The sequence below is a fragment of the Anomalospiza imberbis genome, chromosome 19 (assembly GCF_031753505.1).
Source record: "Anomalospiza imberbis isolate Cuckoo-Finch-1a 21T00152 chromosome 19, ASM3175350v1, whole genome shotgun sequence".
In the NCBI taxonomy this organism is placed as follows: Eukaryota; Metazoa; Chordata; class Aves; order Passeriformes; family Viduidae; genus Anomalospiza; species Anomalospiza imberbis.
The window spans coordinates 3,138,236-3,157,794 of NC_089699.1; the positions used below are offsets into that span (position 1 = coordinate 3,138,236).

At 42.8% G+C, this 19,559-nt stretch overlaps 2 protein-coding genes across 3 annotated transcripts in view; both read right to left on the minus strand.

The window, feature by feature from the left end:
- Window positions 1-6,315, minus strand: part of CEP112 (centrosomal protein 112) — a 159,058-nt gene extending 152,743 nt beyond the window's left edge. Inside the window, exons 1-4 of the mRNA XM_068210027.1 lie at window positions 6,199-6,315; window positions 5,386-5,506; window positions 4,273-4,463; window positions 3,432-3,580 (exon numbers count right to left, since the gene is read on the minus strand). Of these exons, the coding sequence (XP_068066128.1) occupies window positions 3,432-3,580; window positions 4,273-4,463; window positions 5,386-5,485 (440 nt within the window). The 5' untranslated portion in view covers window positions 5,486-5,506; window positions 6,199-6,315. The remainder of the gene's footprint in view (window positions 1-3,431; window positions 3,581-4,272; window positions 4,464-5,385; window positions 5,507-6,198) is intronic.
- Window positions 6,316-11,209: 4,894 nt separating this feature from the next.
- Window positions 11,210-18,714, minus strand: APOH (apolipoprotein H). Of its 2 annotated transcripts, XM_068210006.1 has the most exons (8): window positions 18,554-18,714; window positions 16,735-16,911; window positions 16,055-16,151; window positions 14,659-14,735; window positions 13,920-14,108; window positions 13,130-13,309; window positions 12,477-12,674; window positions 11,210-11,640 (listed from the first exon to the last, which is right to left on the minus strand). In XM_068210006.1, exons 1-8 carry the CDS (start codon window positions 18,615-18,617, stop codon window positions 11,570-11,572), a joined length of 1,053 nt encoding a protein of 350 aa, XP_068066107.1. In that variant the 5' UTR covers window positions 18,618-18,714; the 3' UTR covers window positions 11,210-11,569. The 2 variants fall into 2 exon arrangements, with proteins under 2 accessions (XP_068066107.1, XP_068066108.1); XM_068210007.1 differs by lacking the exon at window positions 16,735-16,911 and having other exon boundaries at window positions 18,554-18,677.
- Between the last annotated feature and the right edge of the window lie 845 nt (window positions 18,715-19,559).

Sequence of the window (19,559 nt, forward strand, 5' to 3'; positions counted from 1 at the left end):
CAGCCCAAGCAGGGAGCTGGCACGGGGGGAGGCAGCAATTTGCTGCTAATAAAGGAGATTAGTAAATATTCCTTCTAGGAAGAAAGTGAGGGAAATTCACTGATTCTTCCTGGTCCACCATGACTACACACTAACCTTTAACAATGTTTTCAGGCACACTCTATAAACATAGAGTAGAATTTTCCTACAGGGTCAGAAAGCCCAGGTTTCTGTTCAAACCAATCTAAACATTTCTCAAATCAACCCTCTCACATTTCAAAATAAAGCTGCACCTTTCCAGTCCCAGCTGGTTGGATTTATTCATCAACACCCCAGTTTGCAAGTAAGGTTTGTATATCTAAGGTTTTTATTTAGGCAGAAAAACAACTTAATATGGAAAAGTCAAAATTGTCCAACACAGAATTATCTGTACTGCAAGATAAAAATCACTATGAAAAGAATTTCTGTTTGTTTGGGTCTTTGAAAAGAGAGAATCTTGAGATAAAGAACATCAAGCAGTTACTCCAACATGTCTCACTGACATTATCTATTTTGCCCTGAGAAAATGTTGTAGGAACTGAGTCATGGCTGGAATGCAAAATTTTCATCCAACTACACAAATTCCATGCCCATGGATGCAGTTTTCTCGGTGCACATTCAGAGAAGAGAGACAAATACAGTGGAACTCGGTCACCATCTGCTGGCTCTCCCTACAAACTGCACATCCAGAAATATTTAATATATTGCATTTTTACCTGCACTGATTGCTCATCTAAAATTGTAAATACAAAGAAAACCAGGATCTATATGTTGGATAGAGGGAATATCTTAACATGGTCATATTTAGGTAAATATTAAATATGTAAATATTTTGTATTTTTCAAAACACAACAGCTGAAATATTTATCTTCAGTATTTTTCTGCAAAACTTGCAGGAGAATCAAGTTTCTTATTGCAGTGAAGATTAACTTATGTAATCTACAGAACTATCAAAATTTTCCAATAAAAATTCAGATTTCCTTAGACACAGCCCCACTCTTGGTCCAAGCATCCACTGGCGGAGCTGTGCCTGTACAGCTGCTTTTTAATCCCTTTAAACTAGTAACATTATTCAATTACATTTACTTGCTTCTTCTGGCATGGAATAATTTCCAATCCAGGGAATAATTTATAATGCAGGTCTCCAGAGAACTCATAAAAGTCTTGGGAACCACACTGATCACCAAAGTAGGTATTGCTTTATTCCCACAGGAGAAAAGGGGACAAGTGAAATAAAGCTTCACTACAACAAAAATGAGTATGGGGACTTTGACAGGCCAAGCTGAATCTGAGGTTCAGACACAGAGTGGGAAAAGACATCAAATTCCCAGTATTCTACTATAAACCAGGTAGAAAAGAGAGAAGAACTATGGCAAAGAAGGGAGGGAATAGGTGGCACTGCACCTCAGCTTTCCTCAAGCAGGGACCAGCCCCAGTGGGATGAAGAGGGAGGAATATGCAAATCCCACCCCAGCTGACAGCAGAGGTCAGGAATTCAGAGTAATTAGGTGTATTTCTATACCACAAATATGGCCTTGCAGAGATATCAGTGTGCTAAATTGGGCCTAACAGGGGAGAGTTGTGCTGATAGGGTTTTATTACTTCTAACACCCAGAGTGATACTTGGACTTGATAATGCTGCTCCCAGGGACTGACACCACCTGGTCAGACCCAGGCCAGGTATCCTGACGTGGCACAACAGTAACAAAACTTTTTCCAAGGTCTTTAAAAAAAATTTCTAAAACATTATACACTCCTTGTTTTCATAATGTCAATTTTTTTTTTAGTTAAGGGTATCTGAACAGCTCCTCTTAACAATTTTCTGTATCTATCTGAAACTAAACTTGAAAATGTATTTCTAAAACAATGAAACCAAACCAGAATAATTTCTTTTCAAGTGAATTCTCTGTATCATCAAGCCCAAATCAGTAATATCATAACTCAACTGGAAATTCTCCGTTGTCTGCCTCTGGTTCTTAAACCACAAGTCTGTTATCAAAACCACAGGTTCGTATCAGAGCATGAATGCAAGCAACCAGAAGAGCCCCTAATCCTCAAGAAAAGGAGGTACAGAGACCTCAGATGTAAGAGTAACTTCTAATGATTGTTAGAATTACACACAGTTAATGGATACAGAAGAGTTTCACGATACTCAATGTGATTTAACGTGCAAGTCTCCGTCACTTATCCAAATCACTACTGAAAAACTAAAAATATGATTGAAAAATGATGATAAACAGCATAAACACCAGTGTGCCTACAAAAGAACAGCTAATGGTGGTAACTTATGAAATATGTAAGTGAAGACATGAAAAAAGCACTGGACTTCTGAAACTAAACTTGAAAATGTATTTCTAACACAATGAAACAAAGCCAGAAGCAGAGCAAACACTCATTTCCCCTTGTACAGTACCTACTGAGCTTTGACTACTATTCACTCCATGTCTAAGTGTGCTTCCTTCACCAAGGATTTCAGAGAGATTAAACATTAATGAGACTTTAAAAGGGACAAACAAGAGGAAATTCCACCCATGACTGAAATGCAGCCACATAAAGAAATAAAAAGAACACAGATCTTGATAATCAGCACGAAGTTGCACTATGGAAGAAAATCCAGAAAATAAATACTTAAGAACAGCAGATTAAACTAGAATTTACCTAAGATTCCTACAAATTAAGACAGAATAGGGCTGAAGTTTTCCAAGCATCTAAATGACCAGCTTGTCACTCCTTCAAAATTGCAGGGACATCTTTCTAAGCCAACAGGAAAATGAGCCTTAATAACGACACATTTTTCCTTTTTTTTCCCCTTTTTCCCTGCTGTAAACAGCTCTATTCTCAGCTGACTGGGACTGAGGATGCTCTTTCAGCTCACTGGCTGCTGAAAATCAAAACCTTAATCTCGCTCAGCAAAGCTTGCTTATCTGCAAGGAGCCACTATTCCATTTCCTCTAAAAAACCTGTGAGCAACAGTCACAGAACAATCTCAAAATCTACCATCTGTATGCTTGTTTATATTTCAAATCTATAAGGAAAAAAGCCATTAAAAACTATTTGATAAAACAGCTGCTTTCAGCATTATGGCCTTAGACTACAGATGTAGGCTTTGATTTTCCATGTTAAGTGTCTGGAACTGAAAGGAGGGGGAGAACAAGAGCAAGAGAAAGAGGATAGGGGGATGGGACATGGAAGGAGATCTAAAGAAGTCAGAGAAGAAGACATGGTGGAGAAAAGTAAGAACAGAGCAGTCTAGAAGTTCTCATTACATTGAAGCTGCTACCAGAGTTTCTCTCTGTAAAGACTGATGGTGAGTCCATGAGGGAGTGCAATAAACCCATACAAACGGATACAACCAGACCTTATATCTATTTAATACAAATCAAACCCTGCTAACGCAAGGACAGAGACCTTACCCATGTGCAGGAGTTGTTGCTGAAGATAAGTCCTCCACAGAGGATACATTACTGTCATGGTTTCCCAGCTCTCCCACCATCCACTCAGGTAAGCAGTCAGGGCGGCTGTTCCCAACCTTTGGTGAACTCGGTTCATCAAAATAAACTGACTAGAATGAGAACAAATGCAAAATCAACACGAGAATATATTTACACAGATACTTTCTTCACACCCTTAATGTCATTTCTTGCAGGACTATCTGCAGTACAATCATTCCTTTTCCAGTGAGGTGTGCAAATGCCATCTTCCCAACCCATGGGAATTCACGGCAAGTGTAAATATTTTCCAATACTTCTTACAGGATGGGTAATTTTAGCAAAAATTGGCATTGTTATGTCACTGAAGTTGATGTCAAGGGTTGACACAGCATATTCAGTCCTTCAAAAAACAAACTGCAACTTTAATGATGTCTGATGTTCTGTAGTATTCTCAGGCTACTAAAGTCACCACCTTTAAGAACCATTTTCCTTTCACAAAAGGTATCTACTGATTAGAACAAAGGAAGCCTCAAGGGCCCTTTATTACATTTTTTCCAAAGAAGTGGAAAAAGGTTACCTTTCTGTTCCTTCAAACACATATTTTCATAAACCTTCTAACCAGAATTTTGAAGATACAGGTCTCAAGAAGTTTTGCCCACTGAAAGGTTTTCCCAGCATCAATTACAAGAAATGCCTTTATTTATCACACGCAGTTCCACTCAACCCATTCAGAATCTTTGTCACATTTGTGCCGAACCTAAGATGGAAAAGCAATTCCAGGATACATTTTAGCAAGTTTGTCTCATAAAGAAACGACACTCACCATGTAGGCAGGCAAAGTTTTCAGCATTCCTTCCTCTGGTTTCTGGCTGAAGGGACCGTTCAGAACTCCTCTCTGCAGCATGTGGAGCAGCAGTTTTGCATAAAGGTTTCGATTCTCCCTTCCCACTATTCCTATGCCTGCTCCCAAAGGTTTGCAGAGTTTTTTAATCCATAGTAAGCATCTTTTTCTTTCTGAAAATACAGATATATGTGGTCACTATACATTTTCAGAGCAAATCAAACACATGCAGAAAACAGAAGCCATCACTGGTCACCAATTTTGTAGGTTTCTCCCTTCTACACCAAAGTTTAAAACAAAACAAATTCCCGAATGACTATATCAAATAAAAGAAATAGTTAAACACTTACAAAAAAAAGTTTTTAACAACGGTTCAAATTTACATATTGCACAAGCATTTTCTATAAATTCATTTTACCAGAAGTTCACATCACTTTTGGAAACAGCATGGAATTGGAAACACCAGGAATTCTGCACTCACTGGAAGAGCTGCCATAAACTACAACTTACAGCTTGCATGAGCATTAATGCTTTAAATACATAATAAATCCTCATCTATTTAAAAAAATAAATCTCTATTTACATAAGCTTTGCTATCAGAGAAGGAAATTATTCATTTGGTTAAATGTTTACACATAAAGCTCTTAATTTGTAGGGTTTATGTGTTTAATAATAACCAGCTTGTTGTAAAAATTAGATTTATGCAACATCATTTATTAGTTGATGTTCCTATTATTACATATTCCCAAACAAATGTTAACAACTTTATAATTTAAAAATATTTGCTATCTCAAAAACAATAGCCTTAAAATATTTTCATTTCTGCTAAAATAGGTTTTTAAAGATAGATGTTAATGTATTGTAAACGTGCAAAAGCACATTTACATAATGAAAACAAGACAGATGAGGTCAAACAATTGCAGTAAGCACCTAAAACATCCAACTTTAGAAGTTGTGCAATCCCCCATCAAAACTGTACCTTGTAATGTCAGAGATGAAGTGGCTGGTTAGATTAAGTGATACAACTACAGATACTAATTGTCGGTCCCCAGGACTTTGTTATTAGTGTTTAAATGCACATTTTACCATCTGTACCTGAACTGTTCTGCAGGTTAAGGACATAGGGCTTCATAGCCACGACATAGCCATCTAATTCTGCATCCAGTTTTTCCTTTATTTCATCCTCGCTGCTCATTTTGAAAGCACACAAAGTAACCTGCAAAATTAATGCCATTGATGTAGAAAAGGACAAATACTGTTTTACGTCAGTCTCTCTTCATCTTACACACAAAGATGTGCTTGGAACATACAGGAAGTGAAACTAGATGTGTTATGTTGAAATAAACACAAACCTAAGACAGATTCTTTGTAAATAACAGGTTCTCAGTGTAATCTACGAGAATGTGCTTGTTTAGATTTGAAACGGAATAGCCAACCACACAATGAATATATTCATTACACCCAATTTGTATAAAACACCTCAAGGCGTTTGTGTGAAACCGCATTCCTAACTTGATATTCCTTAGAATTAGAGGGGTTTTTTTATTTTTTTTTTTTAAGAAGATGGGGGAGAAAGGAGGGAAAACAGCAAGTAGAGCGATAGTTCCAAGGAACAGAACCAAAACGCGGTCAGGACTGTTTTTCAGGAAGCAGCACCGCCCAGAGCAGCGCTCCTCGCTCCCGCGCCCTTCACTGCCCGGCGGAGCGGGACCTTTCCCGGCGCCTTCCAGCAATGAAGGCGCTCCAGAGCCGGCGGAGCCGCACCCCCGGGCCCGCCCCACGGCCCTTCCCGGCGGTCAGCCCCGGCCCCCGGCCGTACCCCCGGCCGTGCCCCGGCCCGGGGCGCACACCAGTGTCCCCGGCAGCCCTCCCAGCCCCGGCCGGGCCCCGCGGGCCCTGCCCCGTTACCTCGGGGGCTGCGGGTCGCGGCCAGGGCGGGGGGAGGCGGCGGCCGAACGTTCAAAGCGGCCGAACGTTCAAACCGGCCCCGCTCCCGGCGGCCCCGGCCCCGGCCCCGCGCGTTTCCGTTTCCGCGGTGACCGGGGCTGGCCCGGCGCGGCCCGGGCGGCCTCGGGCGGGGGATGGAGACGGGGAGCACAGCCCGCAGGGGCTGGGGAGTTGTTCGGCCCCAGGAACGGGGAAAGCTCTTGGGATTGAGGAGTGCGAGGAAGGAGCTGGTGGGACACCGCGGAAACGCAGCCACAGCTCTGAGAGGCGCGGGGCTCTTCCCTCTGGGGACCGGGAACAGGAGCTATGGCACGGCTGGAACTGTGCCAGAGGAGGGTTAGGTTGGATTTTGAAAGGTTCTTCCCCCAGAGGGTGCTGGCATTGCCCAAGCTCCCCAGGGAATGGGCACGGCCCCGAGGCTGTCCAGGAGCGCTTGGACAGCGCTGCCAGGGATGGCCGGGGTGGGATTGCTGGGGGTCTGTGCAGGGACAGGAGCTGGACTCGATGGTCTTTCCTGCTCAGGATATTCTGTGATTCCTGCCCGGAGTGATGAATGTCACCACAGCCCAGCAGTGCGGTCGTGGCTACTCCCAATGCTCTCCCCCAGATTCCCTTTGTAGATAGTTACGGCTCTGCTCAGACACGCATGGAAAACGCCTCAGGAGTCGCCAGCAGAGACTCGGGGAGCTCCAAAGGAGAAACGGGAGATGCCGAGTGCAAAGTTCTGCCCCTGGGCTTGGCCGATCCCAGCACAAACACGGGCTGGCTGGAGAATGGATGGAGAGCCCTCCTGGGGAAGGACTGGGCTGTTGATGGCTGAGGAGCTCGGCGTGCCCGGCCCCGTGCCCTGGGCTCTGATCCCCAGCGTGGGCAGCAGGGCAGGGGGTTCTGCCCTCTGCCCCTCAGCTGAGACCCCACCTGCAGAGCTGCCCCAGCCCTGGGCCAGCACAGGAACGAGCTGGGGCTGCTGCAGAGAGCCCAGAGGAGGCTCCAGGAGGATCCCAGGGCTGGAGCCCCTCTGGAGCCAGGCTGGCAGAGCTGGGGGTGCTCACCTGGAGAGGACAAGGCTCCAGGGAAACCTCAGAGCCTCTTCCAGGGGCTAAAGGGGCTCCAGGAGAGCTGGAGAGGGACTGGGGACAGGGGCTTGGAGGGACAGGACACAGGGAATGGCTTCCAGTGCCAGAGGGCAGGGATGGATGGGATATTGGGCAGGAATTCCTGGCTGTGAGGGTGGCACAGGTGCCCAGAGCAGCTGTGGCTGCCCCTGGATCCCTGGCAGTGCCCAAGGCCAGGCTGGATGGGGCATGGAGCAGCTGGGACAGTGGAAGTGTCCCTGCCCGTGGCAGGGGGTGGAATGGGATGGGCTTTAAGATCTCTTCCAACTCAATTCTACGATTCTGTGCTATGAATTTAATGGGGTTGGTCCAGCTCCTTGATATGCAGGGGATGGACCTGGTGCCTTGTGAGCACAGGAGAGCTGGGACTAGAAAAGTGAGGGTACAGCAGCAGTGGGGGACAAGCCCAGGTTCTTTGTGATGTGGTATTTTGTTCCTGCTGGCTGGATATTGGCTGTATCTATTTTTGTATCTTCATTATCATCAACATTTAGGGGAAAAAATGTTTCTATTCAGAGCTTAGTGAGAAATATTTGCCACCCTGAAGTTAAAGGTCAATAAATCAGAAGTAGCTTTTGAGCCTGAGCAGTGGGGGGTGGGTGCCAGAAATATGAGTGGATAAAATGAAAATTAAATTTTAGGAGAAGGTTCAATAATTGCAGAGCCAATTTTATTCACGGTTTATGAGTAAAATCTGTTCAAGTATATTCTTATAGGTAATAGAGCGATTTTGAGCTCACTTTAAAACATTTAATATGCTCTATGTTGCTGATGGTTTCTGGGTTGTTCATGTCCTATCCCAAGGACAGAGAACACGAGGGGTGGTTGTGGAATAGAAGAATTTCAGAGCCTCACACTTCTGCACAAAAACTATGGGTTGTACTTGTTTTATAGCCATTTTGAGAAAACCATGAATTAATCCAAGAGAATTAGAGAAATCTTTCAGCTGTTCAGACTCCTCCTGAGTGAATGAAGTGATTGTGTGTATGTATGATCCCAAATAAACCCTCTGACCTCTTTGATTCATACATTTCTCTTTCCCCAAAATCTGTCATGGGCTTTGCTTTGTGTGTAGCATCTAAAGCGCTTTTATCTTGAGCAAACAAACTCTTCAACACTTCTGAGTTTGATTCAGATGCACATACAGGTCAAACAAGAAACCTGTACATGTACAGTAGGAAATTGGCTGTTTTCTTTGATTTCCCAGCTAATTTTCAGCAGGAATGATTCCATGTTAGGGCTCATTGGGTCATAGTTCTGACAGCTGCACTGGAGCCTACTCTGAGTGCCTTAAACCCACATTTGCACAGAAGCAGTGCAAAAATCATTGAAGGAGTATTTCAACCACGGTAAAATCTCAGGAGTACATTACGAGGATGATTTATTATCTTGAAATTCCAAATTTAAAATAGTTGTCATTTGATATATATTGAAACATGGAGTACTTTTCATCTGTGTTAAATCCATGGTAGATCCTTGCAGCAGACTAAGCTGTGTTTCTGCACGTTGCCTTCAGGTTTGAATATATCTTTGTCATACTCATCACAAAGTACTTTGAAAAACTGAATTTGCTGGAACATGATCAAAAAGAACATGAGGCCAAGCAAAATCAATGATTGCAGCCACTACTCCAGGAGAAATTTCCTGAGGGAATAGATCCAGTTTCTGGGTCTGCTTCCCAAGGCAGACCCACTACCAGGGTGGCCAGAGAGGTTGGAGCCTACTGAAGTGATTTGATAATTGCATAACTTCTGTTCAAAAAAAACAGAAAGAAAAACAAAAGGTTGAGGAAATGACTGAGGTCTTGTCTCCATCCAAAGCTGCAGCCTGGACATGAGGAGCACTGATGTGCCCTGACCCTCCTGAGGAAATCACTGTAGACACACTGATACAGAGCACAAAGATATCCCAACCAGAATACAGAAAAAATTGCCAATTTGAATTGTAAAAATACGGTCATTTAAGCAAAACATATTCAGTACTTTTCACCACATTTTACCATGTTCTCTTATCTCTTTAACTGCCTCGGCAGGTTGCCACAAGTAACATGAACACAGCTTAAGGCATTTTTTCAAACATCTCAAAAATACAGAAAAAAAAAAAAAGCAGTCAGGTCTCACTGCCTCATACCAGCTTCTGGAACACTTCGAGTTGCAAGACATTATTTTTCAGCCCTTCTGAGAAAATCTTTCATGTCTGGAGAGTTGTGATTCACAAATACCTCACTACTTCAAAGAGTTAACAGGTCACAGATTTTTTTTTTCTCCCTCTTCTTGCTTCAGGAGAGTAGATAACAAATTCAGCATGTGAACATTGGCTCCTAAGGGTGATCCTTTCAAGTATTCCAGTGCTGCACATCCAGTGAGGAAGCAGGGCCAGCTGATTTGTTCAGTCATTATCCTGCTGCATGGGTAAGTAGAACTGGGAAAATTTCCTTAGAAAAACCTCCGTTTTCCTGGGGCAGCTGTTTTTTGTGCAAAACATAAGTCCTTTCAGGGGCAAGCTGCATTTGGGTGGCAGTGAATGCTAAGTTTCCTTACGCCAACTTCACAGGGTTTGCTGTGACACACGAGTTAATATTAAACAGTGTTTGGTATCTCAGCAACTGCCCTGAACATCCTGATCCCAGAGATGGATCCACACCACATTTAGACTGGATTTCCAAATTAATTGGCTCCTGCCAGCTGAGCTATGTATGTGTTAGAAGGAATTCTGGCTATCCTGGCCTGCAAACTTCATTTGAGGATCCCACCTAAACGTGTTCAACCAAACTATGAGACACGCTGCACCAACAAAATACCCACTTCAGTTGCTAGCATGAATGTGTCTGTCTGTCTCTGCATTAGAGAATTAAATTGTTGCTGAGTACAAAGTACTAAATACTTAATAGCAGCTGCCTCAATCTCTATAAAAATAGGAAGCATAAGGATGAATTATATCAGTAATACTATTAAAATATTCATATGCAGCCTTACAAAAAAAAAAAAAAGAAAAAAGATTATTAGAACATGTTTAGAGTTCTTTAATGGCAGCTCTGCCATCTTACAAGTAGCTTGATCTTAATGTTAAATGGTCCTTTTAAAAGTCCTGCAGTGGATTATTACTTACTGTGGAGCTCATGCTTTTTATCAAAGAAAAGGCTTTTAAACTGCAGAGGGAACCTTGTATGACTCATGACGATTTATTGTAAGTGTACCGCAAATATTTCTCTATCACTTTCTAGTATGTTGAAATTATAATTACTTTTTCTGAATGAAAATACAGACATAAGCGCAAAACTTGCCAAACTGGATTATACCAGTAAGCTGCCTGTATCATAAATCAAATGAAAAGTACAGTTTACTTCAGAGCTACTTAATGATCAGAGATCAGAACTGTTGCTCAATGGTGTACATTTCTCTTTAAAAATACCAAAAAAAACCAAAACAAAACAAAACAAAACTGAAGCAATTATATTGTGTAATATTGAAACAGAGGTAAAAATTAACAGTGGTTTAAAACAGTTTCAGGTGAAGTTAAATCTCTAAAATGTAAATAGTCTTACTAACTGAAGCAAATTTTTTTAGAAATATTAAAAAATCCCTTTATCTGATGCTGTTGATGTTTAAATCATGGCTGGATTCTTGGCTTCTAAACTCATTTGGAAATCTCAGTCTTTCTACTTACGTAAATTCTGGAAAATCCCAGGCTCATGACCCTCTGTCTATCTATAATTAAAGGTCCACTCCCTGTCACAGGGGAGTGGTAATGGAATCAGAACCCAGTAATTACTAATGATTAAGGGCTCTTGCTATAAATCAGTCTAAAGATAAAGGATCTGATTGATGATTAGGTAATATTAAATAGGAACACACTAGTGGCTGAAAATCACTTTATTGTAAAGCAACTGCTGTTGAGGAGGTCATTTACAGTTGCATAAATGTTGGAAATGTGGAGAGAGAAGCACTAGTGCAGGGATTTGGAAGAAGGCAGAGACAAGAGAGTGGAAGTTAATGGCTGAAATGATGTGTTGTAGCTTGTGGAAGAGACTGGAGGGGATGGTGGGGAGGGAAGAAAGCATTCACAGGTTCCAGAGTTCACCTGGAAATTTACACTTACAGGACCTGAGTTACATTTACAAGATCCAAGTTACACTCACAGGACCTAAGTTTTCCTCTTGTATGTGGAATTTTCTGTCTCAGTAAGGCAGAAATTTAGTACTGGGTTATTTCTCTGCTTCAAGCTTCATCTTCACACGCTTTCATGTCTGAGGGGTCTTTCTTCACCAGAGTTGAAAAAAAGCCACGTTCTGTTGGAGACAAGTGAAGAACTTGGGTTAAATTCTTGAAACATGTGACAGCTGAAAACAATAGCGAGGTGAGCAGTCAATCTTTGCATCATAATGAAACTGTTGGAAGAAATACACTTTTATTTTCTATCTTAATAAAGCTGAGCTACGTGCATCAGAAGCCAAATATGAGGAGAGATGTTTTGATCATGGATAGGCTGTGCTTTTCCTTCACTTAGAAATGAAAATAAAACTTACAAGGAAAATTCTATGCAATTGAATATTGACAAAACAAGTGTGAAACATTTCCCTCTTGCTAGCAAAGCTGGTAATGTCTGTTTATTTATTCTAAAAGCCTGCCTGCCTGTGAAGCTGTTCCCCCAGCATCAATTCCTCCCCACAGCTCTCAGCTGCCTTTCAACACTCTTGGTCCAAAGTGTTTTCCTGATCAGCACAAGGTGGGAATAATTCACCAGAATAAGAGGGAACGTGTCAGGTTCTCAGACCTGCAGCAGTGTTCAGGCTTTTTGTCCCTAAAGGAGGTGCTGATCCAAGGATTTGTGAAATCCCAGAATACTTCACATATGGCCTTTTCTTTGGGCTAGTAACATCTTTAAGTAGCATCTTCTAGAACAGGGCAGGAATTCAAGCAGGGGTCTGACACAACCAAAGGAAAATTCTTGCTGGGCATTCTCTCCTCAGGCCATTTTCTTCCAGAATACCCAATAACTCAAATACCCAATAATTCAAACAGCCACTCAAGTAGGGCTTGAAGATGAATTATGACATTGTCCCCCACACTCAAGCAGTTGTAATTCCCCCACCAGGAGCTGGTTTGTGAGCAGCCTGGCTCATACCTTTAAAACAGGCAGGGAGGGTGAAGTTGCCATCCACACATGCCACATCTACAGTGTAGGCACAGGACTTTTCCTTGTTCTTGCAGAAGAAGGATACAGTTTCCCCGTGCAGAATGCCATCCTTCAGGTCATTTTGAACTCTCTTCTTCTCACCATTGTACAATACTACAGCTTTCTTAACTGGTATTTTACATGGTGCTGGAAAAAAATCCAGTTATAAGGAGCGGGTTTGAAAAGGGGGTAGATCAGATCCCAGCAGAATTCTGTGTATGTGACATTTGGGAATGAAAAATGTGTCCTACATATGGACAGAACTTCTGCTGAAGAAATTCAGACCCTGAAGCATAGGGTCAAAAGTTTCCTGTGAAAATCCAGCCTCAGTGTAATTTCTAACGACATGAAATAAGAAGAGGAGAGGAAATACTCGGAATAAAGTTACATGACTGAGTATTGAAGTCAATCCAGATACATCAGTGTCATACAACATCCAGTGTTGGGAGAGGGCTTAGATTATCAGGGCCTTGCAATTCCTTGTTTGGCTTCCTTTTGAGCACAGCTCTTCCACAGAGGAGTGACAGCTCAACGGTCAGAGCAGTGGTCAGGTGGGAGAGCTCAGTTTGATCCCTGGTTTCTGAGGGATGGGGTGTGCTCACCTCTGCAGGCTGGCTTGGTGGACCAGTTTCCAGTGTTCTCACAGCGGGAATGTTTGGATCCCTCCATCACGAAGCCGGGCTGGCAGCCAAAGCTGACACTCTCATTGTAGTGATAGGTTCTGCGCACAGCAAACTCTATGAACCCGTTCTCTATTCCTATTGGAGTGGGGCAGGTGACAACTGGGGGACAAAACCAAACCCAAAGCTTTAGCAGTGTCACAGGTCACAAAGACAACTATAAACCTGGAAAATGTAGAAAAACTTTCACGGTGGGCCATTGCAGCCTCTTTCACAGGAAACACAGCCAGGGGAAAGATAGCTTAAAGCCACAACAAATAAATAAACATTACTTGTTTGAAGTACACATCTATTGCAATCTGTGGTTATAACATGACTTAAACGTGGTGTAATTTAACTTAAAGCAGGGAAGTTTCTAGGACTGAGGGTAAGGTTGGCTATTTCTTAGGTGAATCTGAGCACTTAGAATCCAATGTTGGCTGCACACTGGAGGCCAGGCTCAGGTTCCCCGCCATGCACCATGTTTAGCAGGGTTTGTTTATATAACCTTTACACCTGCAGCAAATGTTTTGCCAGTCCCGTGTTATGTGCCATGGGTTAGCAATCTCCTTGATCCACGAGCCTGAATGATTGCAGAATTCAGCTGCAGATGAATTGTGCTGTATGTTTGCAATTACAGTTGTACAAAAAATTAAAATATTGTTGTTCATTTAGTTTTGTTTATGCAATTCTCTGGAATATTTTTTGGTGTGGATAAAAGTGAGTTACTCACCCTTGCACACTGGAATGCTGCTCCATGTGCCATTGGCCGTGCAGGTGGCTGTCTCGTTCCCAATCAGGGCGAGAGGAGGGACACATTCAAACTGGATTGTGTCCAGGAAATGAGAGACATTTCCAGGATGCAGGCGACGGAAAGAGAGGACCCCAAATTCCGGGAGCGAGGGAGGTGCGCAAGTCACCGCTACAAAAGCACAGCATTCAGAAAATTTAATCTTAAAGATCAAATAATTGTAGAATCAGAGGAGCAACATTCTTATGACTAAATGAACCCGCATGGAATCACAGCTGGCAAAACATAATTTAAATTAAAAGTGTCAGAGGGGCCTCAGAGTACAGAATTCATGAGTTATGCTGGATTTTTCAGATAATAGTCCTGCTTTTCAGTCAAGTGTTTTTGCAGGATAGGTTGTAGCAAAGCCCTGCATAAGTACAAAGCATGACAATATCCTCTTTTTATACACAAGGAGGAGGAATTTGAGTGGATAAGCATCTTACCTCCAGCTGTAAATAGCATCCCTGATCCCGACCTTTTGTTCAGACCTTTCAACTGTATTTCTCTAAAATCCACACAGATAACACCAACTATGCAGCATTCTGCTTGATTTTTCCTAACCAGCTTTTGCACAGCACTAGAGGAGACTTCTGAATAAGAGTATATATAATTCTGAGCAATGGCAAGGAATATTTCTGGAATAGGAACAAGGATAGTTCTTTTTTATTGAAACACATACGTTGACACTGTGGAACAGTTCCAGTCCATTTTCCATCTGCCATGCACTGGCTCGTTCTTGACCCAACAAGGTTGTAGCTGGAAACAAACAGACCTGGTTATCAGAGCAGGGAGATCAATCAAAGATCTGTCATTTCTCCTAAACAGAATTAAGAATCCAGCTCTGAAATCCTTCTCTAGTTTAACAGTTCCTGACCTCAAAGGAAGTTTAGAATCAGATCTGAAAAACTGTTAATGTCCAAATATTGCAAAGACCCAGGCAGAACTCTTGATACAAGATATTTTGTTGTTTCAACTTTATATTCTGTTTCACATGTTAATTTCTAAAAATGATTAATACTATGGATGTATATAAATAGCAAGTATTGATCTGTGATTGCTAGTGCAAATGGTATGGTTTTCTGGGAGGCGTTCCCAGTTAATTATGGCAATTAGGACCAAATATTGGAAAGAACTCAGTGCTCTTAAGAACTGAAGTCACCGAGGTGCATTGTTATATTTTAATCCCAGACATTTCAATTTCCATATGCACATTACACACTTCACTCCCATCCTCTATATTGACACTATTAACATCTACTCTGAGTTTTAAAGAAATATTAATCATGTGTCTGGTATTTCAATATGACACAGCTGAAAACCAGTAAATTAGAATTAACAAAATCAAATCAAGTCCCAGTGCTGCACTTGGTGTCATAGTTGAATTTATTTATTCCTTATCTCGCTCCTCTTTTACAGAAGGAGGTTGTTGAGGCTCTTGGCACTTTTCAGTGAGCTCTAGGCTTTGTCTCACCTGTGACCTTCCAGGTAAGCCCTGTTTTGTCATTAATTACCCAAGTACAATAAAATACCTGCTACTCTCAAGTGCTTCCCTGCATTTATCATAACTATTTTTTTAAATGCCTCCTTTTTCCTAAAGCTAACGAGTAGCCCTGAGGAAAAGTGCATTTACTGCAGGTAAGTTAGGATTAACCTCATGTTTTCATTTACTGAGCTTGGAAAGGCATAGAAACACAATTTCCAGTCCTCAGAGCCCAACAGCATAACTTTGATGGAGATTATCTACTCTCTGCTGTAGGATTTCATCTCATGATGTAATAAGAGGATTTGAAAAGCAGGAGAAAGCAGTCCAGAATAATTTTTTTCATAAAATCTCTGCTATTTTGGTGGTTTCTATATTTGCAGGACTTTTCTTTGGAGTAGCAAAGCCCCATAATGTTATAGCTGAGACTGAACAGAGGTGGATCACCAGACAGGCTTTTTTTAAATGACTTCTGAAGTGTAGATGAGTTTTCATGTGCAGTTTTCAATGTTCTCTGTCTTGCAGTATGGCAGTGGGTGATACTACAACATGATTTAGGTGGTTTATTTAGCAGCATAAGGAAGGGAATACTTACCCTGGATCACATGAAAAAGTTACAGTACTCTGGTATTGAAACTCTTCAAAATCCATTTTCCCATTCTGCAGGGGTGGAGGAGGGGAACATCTCTTTGCTATTAATTAAATATTAAAAAAGGATCATATTATTTCATGAGGCATGACATCATAATTTCATTATAGTGGGAACAAGTAGATCATAAAAGTTCATCCTGGTGTCTTTCACACTTCTCCACTCCCATGTACTACATTCCACATGTCTGGCTGTTCTAGATTGCCATCAAAATGCAAGTTTTTGAGATTAAATATTTTTAACACTCAATTTCCTGTGGAATGTGAGTTGTCTGCAATGAAATGATGAAGATGCCTCTGAGGGATGCAATAAATGCAGGGGTTATGAAGCAGCACATGTTGTTAGAGAATAAGCACTGCTGGGCTGGGGTGGATCATTGGCGTTCCCCCTGTCCAGCTCCAATCTCCATCCCCATCCAGGAGCAGGGGCTGAAGGGCAGGCGTGGGACACAGATGGGAAGATCCTTTCCATCACCACCCCTCTTCCACACACTGTTGTTTTCCAACGAGTGAGGGAAGAACCACTGGAGAGGGACCTGTTGAAATCCGTCCGGTTCCTCATGTGGGTTCTGAAATACCCTTTTCAGATCCATGCAGGCAGGGGCAGGACTTGCTGGGGGTACTCACGGAGGCAGAGCAGGGTGTTGAAGGCCCACTTGCCCGTCGGGAGGCAGGTGTACTTCCTCTGCCCATTGTTGGGCATGAACCCGGGCCGGCAGGTGTACTCCACTTCCTCACCCACTTCGTACACCTTTTTGTCTACACTGAGTGTGGCAAACATCACTTCTGGTGGCCTGGGACAGACTGGAGGAAAGGAATTCACAAGAGATTGGGTAGAAAATGATAGATATTCTCAGTTCAGTCAGAGAGAAAAGGAGAGAGAGTTCTACCAGGCTAAGCCTGGGAAAAAGTCCAAGAGGAATGTGAAGTATCTATTATCTCTCTTTCTGTTCATATTGTTTATAGATATGTTCTGCCACCGTGTGCTATTCGTAGTGCACCAATGGTGTGAAATGTTTTTACTCTAAGACCAATGAAATTAGTCTTTACGCTGTTCTCTATAAAAGAGAGATGTACTTTCAAATAAACGGATCATTCTTTGCCTTCTGGACTTGGAGTCATTTTCATCCCCGTCCCTGCCTCAACAGCGACAGAAAATTGTTTTGATTTCTCAGCTTGAAGCAGAAGGTTCTCTGTTGTTATGAGTTATAGTATCTCTCTGCCCTGAGCTTTTGTCTTCCTAAGGCAGCTGATGGCTGCCATAAGTACTAGCCAGAAAAAAAATGTGGTGTTCTTCTTCTCCTCAGCAGCTCTACCAATGGTCCCAGTTAGATTTGGTGTCACTTTTTAAATGAAAATTTACTTTTCCTCCAAAATAGATTTATGAAGGTGGTGCACAAATTGAGTCCAGCTGCATCAAGGGAAATACAGGTTGGATATTAGGAAAAAGTTTTTCACAGAAGGAGTGATAAAGTTCTGGAAGGGCCTGCCTGGGAAGGTGCTGGAATCACCATCCCTGGGTGTGTTTAACAAAACCTGGATGTGGCACTGGGTGCCAGGGTTCAGTTGAGGTGTTGGGGCTGGCTTGGACTCAATGATCTTGAAGGTCTCTTCTAACCTGGTGATTCTGTAAATTCTGTGGATTCAGTTACAGTAAATTTCCTTGGACAAAACAGGGTGAGAAGGACTTAAAAGCAAACAAATGCCTTTCATTTTTAATCCAAATCTTCTGCTTGGTGGGGGTCAGCCTGAAATCAGGTGTTTTTTCTTGTAATTAAATTCCTTTTTTTCCAATTTTTCTGTTCACTGGGGTAGACCCTCTGTTCCATGAGCCAGCTCTGCTTCCCAAACAGCTTTAACACGGTGACAGCAGGAACAGCTCATCAGCCAGAGGGTGAGAACAGGAGGGAACAGCGAGGGAGGAACGGAGGGTGCAGCCTGAGCTCCTGCTGAGGACATGGAGAGAGGCTCCTGCTGCCATCGAGGGGAGAGCACAGAAGGACAGAGAGCTCAGGATGGAGAAATACATGGCAGACACAGAGAGAGGGGACGTGAGACAGAGCCCAGAGCTCTTGGCATGGGGGAAAGGAGGAGAAAAGCGAGGCAGGAGCTGTGCGGGCAGGGAGGGGTGAGCAGGGATGGAGCAGGTTAAATCCTGGCACACACAGTTCCCCCCTGGCACCCGGGCAGCCTGAGTCCCACATCTGTCAGCATTTCTTCTGCTTTCCTTCATTTTATGCTTTTGTACACAGCCACTCACCTCACCACAGGAAGAGACAGAGGGAAGAATGGAAAAGCGAAAAGAGAAGAAAAGCTTTCAGAGAAAAACCATGTTCAAAACACTTGACCAGGATTATCTAGAGGCTTTAAAATCCTGTTGTTTTCTCCAGTTTCCCCCATTCCCACCTCAGGATGGGGCTGCCCCTGGGAAGTGGAAGGCACTCACCTTTGGACGCGAGAGCGCAGTGGCTCAGAGCCACGAGGCACCCGAGCAGTGCCAGGGGATGCATCCTGCCAGTCCCCGACGTCCCGAGTGCCCCCAGGGCCAGGGCTCTGCCCTTAAAAACCCACAAAAGGATGGTTACATATTAACTCTTTGTGTTTATTCCCATCCCAGTAAACAGAAGATAAAAGCTTCCTTGTGTCTCTGCTAATAAAGGCTGAAACAATCCTCACATGTTGCCTTGGGGGCATAATGCAGGAATTCAGATGGCAATTTCTGCTCCACACAGGCTCCTCTCTGCCTGTTTCTGCAGAGCATCTCCTGTTGGGACCCATGGTGTTGGGGAAAACAGTATTCTCAGCATCTGTAGTGGATGAGGATATTTGGAATGCAAAATTGGGTTGAATAATAGAACTGTCACTCCGAGGCTCGTGTTTATCGTTGGAGCGTGGACATTTCTGTGTACCAAAGACTCCTGATAGTTATTGCAAAATCATTCCAAGGCAAAATGATCCGTTTTGGAGTGACATTGGTATTGGAATGTGCCCCCAGTGAGGTACCAACCTCATGCCAGTATACACAGATGATGATCTGGCCTGAAACTTGGGACTTCAGGGCCCCGTTTGATCTGATTCCTGTTGTCTTCCAATTACCAGCTAAACAAAAGCAGCAGAGAAAGTGCTCAGTGCCAGCTCTGCAGGAAGGCTGAAATGATGATTCCTGTTCTTATTTGTGACAAGGGGGTCGTAAATCAGGTTTTTGGGTGGCATAAAGCCTTGTTGTGGCGCTGCAAGTTTGGTAGGTCAAGTCAGAACTCGACAGGTATCAGCTGAGGTTCTGATCACTGCAGTTCTCCTAATTTAGCAGATTTTAACTGTAGGAGCATCTGAAGAGCAACCAAAATAACATTTGTGTAATGATTGTTCCACAGTTTGGTGTTTCTAATCTAAGTATCCTCCTCCCCTGCTGACTCACAGCCTGTGAGGGGGAGTGAGGGACATTTGAAGCT